This window comes from Gallus gallus, chromosome 23 (genome assembly GCF_016699485.2).
Source record: "Gallus gallus isolate bGalGal1 chromosome 23, bGalGal1.mat.broiler.GRCg7b, whole genome shotgun sequence".
In the NCBI taxonomy this organism is placed as follows: Eukaryota; Metazoa; Chordata; class Aves; order Galliformes; family Phasianidae; genus Gallus; species Gallus gallus.
In genome coordinates, this window is record NC_052554.1 from 2,286,753 (window position 1) to 2,299,348 (window position 12,596).

A 12,596-nucleotide genomic window follows, 5' to 3' on the forward strand; every position below is an offset into this window, starting at 1 on the left:
AGAGGAATAAAACTGATAAAATCACAGCGTTGCTGGGTTGGGAGGGACCTCACAGATCATCCTGTTCCAACCCCCCGCTGCAGGCAGGGCTGCTGACTGCTGCATCAAGCACTGGGTCGGGCTGCCCCAGGCCCCATCCATGGCCCTGAGCACCTCCAGGGATGGGGCACCCACAGCTCAGCAGCAGTGCCAACCTCTGGAGCACTCAGGCAATGAGCTTTAAAGCATGCGGCACTCAGCCCCTGCTGCAGAGCCTCCCAAATACTTCCCTGCCCTCCGAGCGTAGCGCTGGGCCATGAGTTAGAAAGCCAGCCTGCTGTTTTCAGAATCCACGTGAACTCTTCTCTCAGAAATTCCTGTTAGGCACCTTTCAGCTGAAGGCCTTTTCAGGCCTCTTCATTGCAAATCCTGTCTGATAAAAATTATGACGTTAAAAGATGGCTCCGCTCTAACAAAGCGGTGTGCATCCACAGCTGGAATTGGCAGTCAGCTAATTAGGTCAGCTCTTGGCCTGGGTGGTTGGACAAAGAGGAAGCATGGAAGGGGAAGCCGTGCGGTTGAATTGTGGGTGGAAATGGCAAGAAGGACCAAGAAAATGGGTTTTATTTGTAACTCGAGTAAGAGGATTGGGTTGGAGGGGGAGTGGAACAACGGCCCTGGCGATGAGCTCACTCTTCTCTGTTGTAACTGTTTGCAGTGCCAGGAACAAGTCTGCAAAGGGCTCAAGATGGCTCCTGACTCTGAGCAAAATGGGAGCAGGATGTCAGAGAACTGCCTGCTGCTGCAGCAGGGAATTAAGTCCTCCGCGTGTTATGCTCCTTGTGCCTTGTTCAGGCCTTGTTGCTGCAGGAGATGAGGCTGATGGCAGCCCCTCCAGGGAAGGTGAGGAGGAAAGGTGAGGGTTGTTTTTTTTTTTTTTTTGGTGGATTTCACAGCTGAGAAATCACTGTGACCTGCACGTGGCTCTTAGAGCTCCTCCACTCTGTACCCTGCATCCCTGAGAAGCTGCTGGCTTTCCCTTTAAACATAAAAGTTGCCCTGTGGACTGGCTGCGTCTGTTGGAGAGGGAGAGAGGAGGAAAATGCAGCTTTCAAGTGACGGGGAGGCAGAAAAGACCTGAAGGTTAAAGCTGAGGGGTGAGATGGCTCAGAGGCTTGCTTTTGGGGTGGGTGGCTGAACCTGCATGTGTTCTTGTGCTGGTGAGTAGCACCACCATCAATACAGATGAGAGTGACGTTTCTGGTTCGCGCTGAGTGATTAGAGGCTGTCAAATTGCAGCAGGCACAGACCACGGGAGAGGAACAACACAAACGCCAAGCAGCCCACCCCAGCATCACCTCCAGGGCAGGGGAAGGACGCCTTGGTGTCCTCCATCAGCCTGTGTCTCGGTGACATTTTAAATAGGCTCCTGCACGCGGTGTTGCCTGCTGCTGCTGTGGTTGTCAATGTCAGAAGGGGGAGGGGATCTCTTCCTTGAGTGGTTTGGTCCTGGCAGTCCCTGCAATGTTTGAGCTGTCACAACAGGGAAGGTTCCCAAGGAAGCCGCTTGCTGAACGAGAGCTGGCTGGGTGCCTGCTTCTCTCAGGCTCAGAGATGAGCCAGGGTAGAAAGGGGAAGTAACCCAGGGCTGAGCTGCAGCAATGATGGCATGCACTGGGGCGAGCCCAGGGTGCTGTGGGGTCCGAGCTCCTCCTTCCCACGCTCTCAGGGATGCTCTGTGTCTCCAGGGTGCGAGTGTCACACTGGTGCCTGCAGTAAGCAGGCAAAGATTGCTGTCACGAGGACATCTTGGGCCCACAGGAGGTAGAGCTGCTTCCTTGCTGACAACAGGAGAGGAGCCACTGGTGGCAAGTTGCTGGCAGAAATGGGAGCGAAACCTTTTGTTTCTCATCAAATGAGAGACTGCAGAAACAATGGTGGCAGTGTTCCTGCTCCCTACGTTAATCCGCTATTGTAGTCGGGCAAGATAGCTGCAATAAAATGCCCGGCTGTTAATTTTATGCATGGAAAACTTCTTACCTGCTCTACCCCTGCTCCCCACCCCCCTACAGTTTCTTTTCCAACTGCAGCTATTTTTCCCTGCTGACTTCAGGTGTTTTGTATTCTGCTTAGATCAATAGCAGAACAACAGCAGCAGCTTTCCAGTTGTCACTAGGAAGACCCTGCTGTCAGCTACTGCTCACCCATTTTCTGCCAGTGCGGTGCTGGGGATGGAGAGCCCTTCTGCTTGCCTGATGAACACAAAGAAAGCTGTGCAGTACAGGAGTGATGTATTGATTTTTTTTTCTTTTTTTTTTTCTAAATCCAGCCTGGGGAAAATGGTGTTCTGTGCTCCAGCAGTTGGATTTGCCCTCCTGCATTTGGTTTAAGAGGCAATAAACTGGGCTTCATGAGATGGCCCCTGCCTGGGAGGGAAGGTGTGCAGTGGCACTGTGGGGACACGTGTCCCGTGGAGGCTGTCAGTGCTGTCCCTCCTGTGTGGCTTTGCCAAGAGAACTCGTCCCTGGTGATACGCTGCTTAGCAGCCTGCGAGCCACGAGCAGGAAGAGCAAATCCATTGTCTAATCTGACAGACGTGCCAGGACCACGTTAGCTGATGTGAATGCTGGGCCCGGTTCATGGCTTTCAACAATCTCTGGTACTTACGTTAGCTTGGAGCAGATCAATGCAAATATTTTTCTTTGTAGAACAAAAGGTGTTCGCTGGAACACATGGAACCTCTGTGTGTATCTTCTATCCAAAGTGCCAAAATAGGAAGCGTCTTTTAGAAACCAAAGCACTAAGCGTGGCTGTGCTCTCCGGAGCGTCTGCTTTTCCTTTGCTTTCTCTCTTCTGGACCTGGACTGTTCTGTGAATCCTTTCACCATCAGATTACGAGGAGCACGGGCTCAGGCTCCCGATCAGCCCTGATGCAGTGACAGTCATGCTGAGCCAGTGCTGCACTGCAGCTCGACTTGAGCTGTTCCTGCGAGTGCTGGGTTGAGTGGCTCTGCTGGAGCCCTCCCTCCTGGAAAGGTCTGTTCCCAAATGTGCTCTAGACTGGGAAGTGATGGCAGATGATCTCCTGAGGGCTTGGTAGAAGAAAACGTTGGTTGCAGTTGAGTTGAGTTGAAGCCTGAGTACTCGTGTGATATTGGTGTGCATGGAGGGCAGGTAGGCTGTCTCTGAACTAGGCTGTTAGCCAATGCTTTCTGCTGCCACAGCAGCAGATCCAGACTGGTTTCCCCTCTGATGTCCCTCCCCCAGGGGTAGAGGTTCCTGAGCTCCTGGGCTTTCGCACTGAAAGCTTCACTAGGCTAAAACGTTGTGAGCATGTAAGCACTGTTCTGTCCCTGGAGTGCTGCTCTGGTGGAGAATGTGCTGACGAATGTGAAAGGCTGGGCTCAGCTCCATTTTTGAGCTAAGTCAGGTGCTGGGAAGCAGAGTGCATGAAGTAGAGAAGAGAGAATTGCTTGATGAAGGAGAGGGATTACAAGACAAAATGGGATGGTAACGTGAAGGCCGTGACCTCACGACAACTGTTGGGAGCGTGGCTCTCCTCACTGCCAGGGTTGGGCTGTGGATAACAAAAGCCAGCTCCTGGTGTGAGCGCCGTGCTCAGCTCTGCAGTGCCTCCGTGGAGGAGGAACAGAGCAGTGTGCCGGCTGGGGGTGAGGCAGTTTTATTCACAAGCCCTGGCACTGTGCTGCCTGAGCTCACAGCCGGCATGGAGAGCTCAGTACTGCGAGCCATGGAACCGCAGCTCAGCATCGCCAGAGGAGGCAATGAGTGGCTTCCACGAGGAGCAGGGAAGGATCTGAAGAGGAGAGCGGGGCCTGGACGTGCCCCATAGGCACAGCACCCCCATCCTGGCCCTGGAAGCGACGCCGTCCCTCTCCTTCTGTGTCCTGGGGTGGCAATCTGGAACAAACACCCTTCCTCTTCAGCTTCCTCCTGTGCTTTGAATTAAACTTCCTAATAAAGCAATTGTTATTTTTTTCTAAGCTGCTGCTTCATTTGTAAGCGCTGTTACTCCTCGCGTGCTCCCTTCTCCTCCTCCTCTCTCGCAGGGTACCGGGGAGGGGGGGTGGCCAAGGGCTGGATGGACAGCGGGAGGGCCGCGGGCCGTGTGGCTGCGCACGGCGGGTGTGAGGAGCAGTGAAGCGCCGCGGCCCTACAGAGAGATCGTTTCTCGTGCCCGCAAAGCAAAGCCCAGGGCCCTCCCCGCGACCTCACGCCGGCACTGCCGCTCCCCGGGCCCCGCCCGCCCGCGCGGCCTCCAGGCTTCTCCCACTTCCTGGTTACCAGCCGCAACCGGAAGCGGCCGCGGTCTCCAGGAAGTGACGTCACCCCGACGGCCCGGCGGGGGGCGGGCCCGGGTGATGGCGGAAGCGGAGGCCAAGATGAAGCAGTTCAATGGCGGCGGCGGGGCCGGGCTGGACGTGGAGCGCGGCCGCTTCCCGTACTGCGTGGTGTGGACGCCCATCCCCGTGCTGACGTGAGTGCGGGGCCGGGCCGGGCGGCGGCAGCAGCAGCAGCAGCAGCAGGCCGCCCCGGGGCTGCCGCTCTCCTGTCCCCGCGGCAGGGGAGGGCGCGGGGCAGACGGGCCGTGGGGGCGCTTCGCGGTGCGGGGCTGCCGGCTGCGCTCCGCCGTGCCGGAGTTGGGAGCCGTCCTCCGGGCACGGGGAAGGGCGAGGCCGCGCCGTGCGGCTCCGGGCCGCGCTCAGGGCTGCTCCCCGTCCGCCTCGCCCTCCAATGAGGAGCGCTGCTGGGCCGGGCTGCGGGGCGGGCGGAAGATGTGGAGCGGTGCGCGCCGGGTCGGGATCGGCACTTCCAGCTGTGGAGGAATCCGCACTGCTTTCACCTTCCTCCCCTTCCCCCCCCCCTCCCCGCCGGGTGCTCGGAGCTGTGCCGCCCCGCTGTCGGTCTCCGTGTCTGCCCGTGGGTTCCTTCCCCGGGTTGCTGCAGCATCTTCCTGTCCGTTTTGTTCTGCGGCGGAAATCCCAGCGTTGTTAGTTGGCAAAACCTCTCTTCAGATTGCATAATTGCTCCGGTTTTCTCCCCATGACGTTTCCCGCCGTCCTCGGATTTGGAAGCTCGAAAGCCAGGCAGGGCTGAGGGGAGAGTGGGGAGCAAAAGGGCGGAACGTCCGCACCTTTGAAGGTGGCGGTGCTGTGGCAGCACTGTGCTCCCGGCCGACACAACTGCTCTGTGCAGACTGGGAGCCGCCTGCCTGCTTTGCACCGCGCCGGGTGGGGAAGGGCAGAGGAGAGGGCGAAGTGGCACGAGAGCAGGAGATGAGCCTTTGCAGATCCTCCGTGCTGTGGGGTTGCGTTATCGACGAGAGATGTGTGCAGTTTTATCTCCTCGGCTGTGCTTATCAGCACGTGTGGTTTGTCTCCCCGTTTCGATCACTTTGGGATCTCTCTAATTGAGCTGTGGCTTGAGAATCTGTTCCTGTGCAGCCTCGCTGTGGTGCTGTCTGAGATGTTACTCGCTGGGCACGGCCTTGTGTGGGGAAAGGAGGGAGGAGTGGGAGAGGTCAGCAGGGCTGGGAAGGCTGCAGGCTGTGGGAGAGCGCTGTAACATCACCGTGCCCGTGGGTGGGCTGGCATTCAGACCTGCTGCTCTCTGTGAATACTGGGGCTGAGGAGAAGCCTTTGAAACAAGGGGAGCGTTCAGGGGTGAGGGAACGCCAGGAGCCAGGAACCTCATTTCCTATCTGCAGTGCCAAAGTCTGGTTTGCAGTGAAAGGCTGCAGCGTAGATGGGCAGTTGGGCAGGATGACCTTTTTACCCCTCATTTATCGAAGCAAAAAGTCCCCTTTTATCCCAGGACTGCTTCTTCTGGACCTGAGCTTTAGGCGTGGGAACACAGAGCTGGTAAAACACAGAGCCTGAGCGCCCCGTGGAAGAGCCAACCGTGGGTCTGCTCATCAGGGCAGCACAGCTCCAGGTGTTCCCTGCGTGCTCTTCCTCTGTTCCTACCACTCCTGCATCTCTACGTGGCAGTGGCTCACCTGCTGTCACCTCCTGGCTGCCTCGTGCACCAACCCTGCCCGTCTATGCCGTGCTGTCTGTTGTGAAGCCACTCCAGCAGCCTCCTGGCAGCACACTGCACGCTCTCGGTGCGGTTTGGGGGCAGATATCTCAGCCTGATGCTTCACCCATTCCCTCTGTAGATGGCTCTTCCCCATCATCGGCCATATGGGCATCTGCACGTCGACGGGAGTCATTCGGGACTTTGCGGGGCCGTATTTTGTCTCAGTAAGTAGAAGATGGGTCTTGGTGCTTAAGCCAAAAGCTGGGCTTGGTTTGCATGTCAGGGAGTTTTGAGCCACCCTCTGTGTTCTGCAGGGCACTGGTGTTGGATGTCTCTGATCTTTGCCATTACTCTGTGCATTCTCCTCCAGCCCAGGAGGATTAGATAAGCAGAGGCTGGTTTGGGTCTGTGGGCAGGAGGAAGGAATCTCATAGTATGTGCTCTTAATGTGAATTTGGGGCCTAAATCCTTTTGCATTTGGCATCCCGACGCTGCTGGGGCCCTTTGGCAGTTCCATTGCTGGGTAATGGGGGGTGTTCAGCCACGAACGCTGCACAGCATTGTCCTCATGAGACCCTTCTCCCTTTTGCTGCAGGAAGACAACATGGCATTTGGGAAGCCAGTGAAGTAAGTGCTCCCATTACTTTTTATTAATCAAACAGCTGACCTGCAGATGTCCTTTAATCCGCGGAGACAGACAGGCTGTAATGCTGCTTCCTGTGTTCAGGTCACCTCATTCACACAGACCACTGCTGCGTGTTGTGCTTCTCAAGGAGAACCACGTCAAGCTGAACCTTCTGAGAGGCGTAACAACGATGTAACGGTGTTAATATCTCCGTCTGCATGCAGCATTTTTAAAAGAAAGAAAGCAAAAGCTGAAACACACAAAGATTATGTTAGCAATGGGTGTTCCAAGTGGTGCCCGTGCTGTGCTGAAGTGCCATCGCTTGCATCTCGTTACTGTTTTCTGGGGGTAGAGGAGAGGTTCTGGGCTTTGTAAACCTGCTGTGAAGGGGGAGCGGCAGAGGGATGTGATCTGTTCTTGTCTTTGCAGGTACTGGAAGCTGGATCCTGGCAAAGTGTACTCCAGCAGCCCCAATGCGTGGGACACGGCTGTGCACGACGCCTCGGAGGAGTACAAGCACCGAATGGTACAGCTCTGTGTGTGTGTGTGTGTGTGTGTGTGTGTGTGTGTGTGTGTGTGTGATTTCCCCCCTCCGTGTGGCCCTTGTAGGGGTGGCACCTGTGCAGTGTGTGGGAGTGGGGAGCCTCAAGGACGGCCTTTCTAACTCCTTTCTCTGTTCCAGCACAACCTTTGCTGTGATAACTGCCATTCTCACGTGGCTCTGGCCTTAAACTTGATGAGATACGACAACAGCACCTCCTGGAACATGGTCAAACTCTGCTTCTTCTCACTCCTCTATGGGAAGTACGTAAGGTGAGCTGAGGAGCAGTCAGGAGCAGGCAGCTGAATCCTCTTCTTTCATTCTCCCATCCCTCCAGAGCTTCTGCCCGTCCCTTGGAGAAGGGAGGAGCATCTCCCCAACACGTGGGTGAGAGGTCCCGGTGCCATCACTGCCTGCTGCTTGTTCTTAGGGGAAGAACCAGGAGTGTTTGCTGGGTCGCACTGAATGCTGCTCCCAAAATACTGCCTCCAGCATCTAACTGAGGGTGCCAGGAATGTGGGAAATGTGAGCTAGAGCAGATCTTCCCTTGTGTTGTCTTATGGCCGGGTTAGGTCAGAACAGAAGGTCACAGGATGGCTTGTCTCCAAGGGTCGCTGGTTTCTCTTCCCTCCTGCATCTTGTTTACATTAGAACTAGTCTGATTTCCAACTTGAGCAGAGAGGGAAATCCTGAGCTTTCCTTATTAGAAAGGATGGGCACTTCATCTCCATTTCAACTCCTTGGGCCTGGAGAGGAGATTCTGTGAGAGCTGCCCTGCATAATGTTTTTGCACTGCTTCCCTTCTGCTGGGTCTGGCCTGTTCTCAGACAGCAACTTCAGCTGTTCTGGGCTGCGCTCCCTGCTGTGCTGGGTAAATACACCATCAGTGAGACTGACTGCAATGGCATCCCATTGTTTGACTGCGTAGATGTGACACGTGCTGGACTGTGAGTGGGATCTGTGGTGGAAGCAGAGCTCTGTGGTTTGTGATGCAGTTCTCTGTGGACCCCACGTCATACCAAAATCTGCACGTGATCTGCAGCAATGGAGAAGGAAAGCGTTTGTCTCCCTCTGATTTCTCCACGTATCGTCGCTTCTTTTTGTCCCTCCTGTGTTCCTCCGCTGACTTCAAATCCTTTCTTTTTTCCCTTTCCTTTTCCTCTTGCAGCATAGGGGGATTTGTGAAGACCTGGCTTCCCTTTGTCCTCTTCCTGGGGGCGATCCTGACGGTCGTTCTGACGCTCCATCTGCGGTGATAACAGCTGTGAGTTCCCCATCCCGTGGGCACACGAAGGAGGCACTGTGACTGCTTGACTCAGTGAGGCAGAGGCCCGGCACTCCGGGAGGCATTGTCTGGGAAGGCTGCAATTCCACTCCACTGTCACAGCTCATCCTTGTTTCCTGGAACTGCCTTCTTACCCTTCTGTTTCTGTTCTGTCGCTGGCGTTTCTCGGTGCCGGGCTCCCGAAGCCTCCTGACTTCTCCCTCAATATGTTCCCTCTGCAATTTGGCTGTTGGGAAAGGAGAGGTGTGGGCACCTTGGCTTGCAGCACGAGGCAGAGCCTCAAGGCAAACCCCCTCCTGCTGGTTCAGGAACGCCAGCGGTCACACCTCCTGGGGTTCCCTCCCATCACCTCTTCCTTCCTCCTGCCACACTTCGTCAGATGCTTCCTTAGATTTCCAGCCTCCGAGGAGGGGTCGTGTCCCTCTTGCACGACTCTCCCGTAGCACACGTTTTGGAGTGGAGGCGTGGGGCTCCTCCTGGGGTTGTGCATTGCCTGGGGGTGTGCATCGGTGCTGACGGTCCCCGGCGGTGACAGAAAGGTGTTGGTGGCTCAGCCCTCCTGCGAGGAGAGGCACAGAGGATCGCTCTGTGGCAGGGCAGATCCATCTGGTCCTGCTGGTTGAGCCCAGAAAAGCAGGAAAGGAGGTCGACTGGCTCGGGTACGGCTCATGGCAGGCTGCACGCCTTCAGCAGCACGTTGCAGAGCTGGGAGTCTGCTGCCAAATCCCTTTTAGCTTCTGCCAGAGAAAATACAGCTTCCCTGCTCCTCCTGGTGCACCGGGTGCCTGAAGTTGTCCTTGCACTTCTCACGAGCTCCTTCACTTTCCTTTGAGCCTCCGTGCTTTGCATGGCACACAATTCCTGCCTGCAGAGGTGGCGGTGGGTGGGTGCTGCTGGGACAGAAGGGCTGTGTAGGGCTGTGATGGCATCCGTGCCTCCAGAGCAGCACCTGAGCTGTGTGGGGCTGGTGGAGGATTAAGGAGAGGCTGAGGGCCTGGCAGGCAGACGTGCTCTGCTTGCTGCTGCAAAGCCCAAGAAGGGCACTGGCTTTCATCTGTCCAGCATGGAGAACAGGAGGGCGTGCTGTATTTTGCACAGCACACGTGGGGTCAAAGCGCTTCACAGGACTGGTTTGGGTGTGAGAAGTGCTGTTCTCGCAGTGCTGGGCTCTGATGGCCCTCCCGTGCCCCGGGGTCAGGCAGGATGGGTGCTGGGGGAGAGGAGTGCTGAGCAGGAGGTGGGTTTGGATGGGGGGTCTGTGAGGTGCTGCCTGCAGGTGCTGCTTTCTGTGGGTCGGGCAGCCACGTGGCTTTAGGTCAGCTCTGTACCCCCCCTGCCTGCTGCATTTCGGTGCTTGTGGTCGGGAAGGGAGCTCTTCTTGTCTGCGCACCATCTCTGTGGCTTCCTCTGCTGCAAAAGCCCCCTCCAATCCCCTGCTGGCTGCCTCTGTGCCTCCCCTCTGCTTCACCTCCGCACTCCCCGGCTGCACAGGGACCCCCCCTGCGTGCCTCCTTCTGTATTTCCTCCTCTCCCATGGCCCTGTTTCAGTGTCCCCTCGCACCCCTCCCTTCTCCATGCCCCCCCAGCTGTCTGCGTCACCCAGTGCCAGGCTGGGGGTGCGCAGACCTCGGCGCCCACCCCCACATCCCCACACCCGGAGGTGTTGTTGTCTCCGTGCTCTGTCACTTCCTGCCCGGTGCAGAGCAGGCTGCGGGGCTGAGATCTCCATCAGAGAGAACCTCACGGGGGAAACGTGGAGCTTTGCTGAGCCGCCCCGCCTGCCTGCGGGCTGATGTGCCCCGGGTGGATGGGAGAGATGAGTCCCAACGCCCCCCAGTTCTGAATGGAAGCCTGAGACCCTCCAAGGACGTGCCAGGAGCCGTGGGGCTGAAGCCAACCAACCCGTCTTACGCAGTAGCAATAACCCGGAGACTCGTAGGGCTGCGTCCCCATGTGTTATAAGCATTGCCAAAGCCGAGGCTGGGAGCTGCCGGGGGAGGCTGGGAGTGGGATCCCCACTCCTGGGATTTCCTACAGTGTCCGGTGCCATTCCCAGCGCTTTTGTGCCGGGTCTGAGTTTGGAACAGAGACTCTTCCCCTGCAGCAGCAGCAGCGGAGCCCTGCGGTCAGTTGGGCTGAGATGAAGCAGAGATCCCACGTTGCCACCCCGGCCCTCACGGAGCACACAGAGCCATCTTTGCCCGTGGAAGGGAAGGGACAGCACGCAGCCTGCAAGCCGGGCACGGCGCTGGGCTCGCATTTACTGCTTTGGCACATTGCTGGTGCGGCATAAAGCCGTGTGAGCGCAGGCGGACCCACCGCTGCGCCCCCACGGCTGGGAGGGGGGCGGACGAGAGATGCGCATCCCTCACGGCGACCCCCATCTCCCTGCGCTCCCTCGCTGTGCCCTCAGCCACGAGGGTTGGCTCCGTCCCTTCCCTTCCAGTTTTCCCCTCCCCTCTTTCCCCCCCCCATTCCCGACGCGGAGCTCCGTGGCTCAGCCGCTGCTCTTCGCTGGGGGCCGTCCCTCCGTCTCCCCTTCCTTTGTTCCGCTGATCTCCGTGGGGCGCTGGATGACTTTGTAAATATTTAAACTCTGCTTCTGTGGTTTCATAACCCTGACGGTGGGGGAAATAAACTTCTGCGGACGTCTCCGGGCTCCTCTCTCGTTGTCGAGGCTTTTCTCTTGCAGAAGAGGGGATTCTGTGTCCCCCCCCCCGGGCGAGCGGAGCTCCGACCCAAAGGCGCCGCGAGGACGGAGGAGCACAACGGCCTCCATCCCGCGGAGCTGCCCGCGTTGGTGGCGGCGCTCACAGCGCTGCGCTGCGGAGGGCTTTGGGAGCAGCAGGGCTGGCGCTGGGAGCCGATTGCTGCAGAGCAGGGAAGCTTTGCTGCAGTGCAGGCAGAACCGGCTGCCGTGCCAGGGCTTGCTTTCGTGCCAGGCCTCCAAAAGCTGCCGAGCTGCGGAGCCGCGTCCGTGCGCTGAGCTGTGAGGACGCTCCTGAGGTTCGGCCCTTCTCTCCCCCCAAACCGGCCGGGATGCCCCCCGTGTGGGGGGAGCCGACCCCCCTCAGCCCTCAGGGGCAGAACAGCAGCTAAAAAGTGCACTGAAATCCCCCACCTGCCCGTGCACGGCCCCAGCCCTGCGTGCCCATCCCTCACAGCCGCCTTAAAAGCCTCGGTTTCCCTCCATGCCCTCCCAGCCCCTCCCGGGGGTCCCCAGGATGTCCCCCCCCCCCCCCCCCACGAGCCATGAGCTGCCGTGTGCCCCCTGCCTCGGTTTCCCCCCCTGGGAACGCTGGGAACCAAACGATGAATGCGAGGGAATGGGCTGGGTGTGGGGTTGGGATCTGCTCCCAAAAGCCGGCTGCAGCTCTGCCCACGCGCTCCCTACACCCGGTGCAGAAATGAGGCAGAACCTGTTCTGGGTGCCTGCGGGGCAGCTGCCAGCGCCCAGAGCCCGGAATCCCATACCCAGAGCCCAGAATCCTGCACCCAGAACTCAATCCCATACTCAGAGCCCAAAATCCTGCATCCAGAGCCCCAAATCCCATACCCAGAGCCCCAAATCCCATACCCAGAGCCCAAAATCCTGCACCCAGAACTCAATCCCATACCCAGAGCCCCAAATCCCATACCCAGAGCCCGGAATCCCATACTCAGAGCCCAGAATCCTGCACCCAGAACTCAATCCCATACCCAGAGCCCCAAATCCCATACCCAGAGCCCAGAATCCTGCACCCAGAGCCCGGAATCCCATACCCAGAGCCCAAAATCCTGCACCCAGAACTCAATCCCACACCCAGAGCCCCAAATCCTGCACCCAGAGCCTGGAATCCCATACTCAGAGCCCAGAATCCTGCACCCAGAACTCAATCCCATACCCAGAGCCCCAAATCCCATACCCAGAGCCCAAAATCCTGCCCCCAGAGCTCAGAGTTCTGCACCCAGAGCCCAGAATCCCACATCCAGATCCCAGAATCCTGCACCCAGAGCCTGGAATCCCACACCCAGAACCCGGAATCCCATACCCAGAGCCCAGAATCTCACACCCAGTGCTCAGTGGGGATGCTCCTGCCGTGGGTGCCCGGCCTGCACTGTCTTTGGCCACTGCAGCGAACGGA

At 58.0% G+C, this 12,596-nt stretch overlaps 2 protein-coding genes and 1 long non-coding RNA gene across 3 annotated transcripts; 1 reads left to right on the forward strand and 2 right to left on the reverse strand.

Moving 5' to 3' along the window:
* Positions 1–585: 585 nt before the first annotated feature.
* LOC124417369 lies at positions 586–4,271 on the reverse strand. Its single transcript, XR_006932070.1, has 2 exons — positions 2,647–4,271; positions 586–1,970 (listed from the first exon to the last, which is right to left on the reverse strand). It is a non-coding gene; the product is annotated as an uncharacterized LOC124417369 (long non-coding RNA).
* An 85-nt stretch (positions 4,272–4,356) lies between these two features.
* TMEM222 (transmembrane protein 222) lies at positions 4,357–11,124 on the forward strand. The gene is made up of 7 exons (XM_040651973.2): positions 4,357–4,477; positions 6,161–6,245; positions 6,617–6,648; positions 6,749–6,838; positions 7,076–7,172; positions 7,329–7,459; positions 8,356–11,124. The coding sequence occupies exons 1-7, from the start codon at positions 4,362–4,364 to the stop codon at positions 8,441–8,443; spliced, it is 639 nt and encodes a 212-aa protein (XP_040507907.1). The 5' UTR covers positions 4,357–4,361; the 3' UTR covers positions 8,444–11,124.
* Positions 9,203–11,311, reverse strand: LOC121107500. The gene has a single exon (XM_040651971.2). The coding sequence runs from the start codon at positions 10,730–10,732 to the stop codon at positions 9,203–9,205; it is 1,530 nt and encodes a 509-aa protein (XP_040507905.1). The 5' UTR covers positions 10,733–11,311.
* Positions 11,312–12,596: the final 1,285 nt, after the last annotated feature.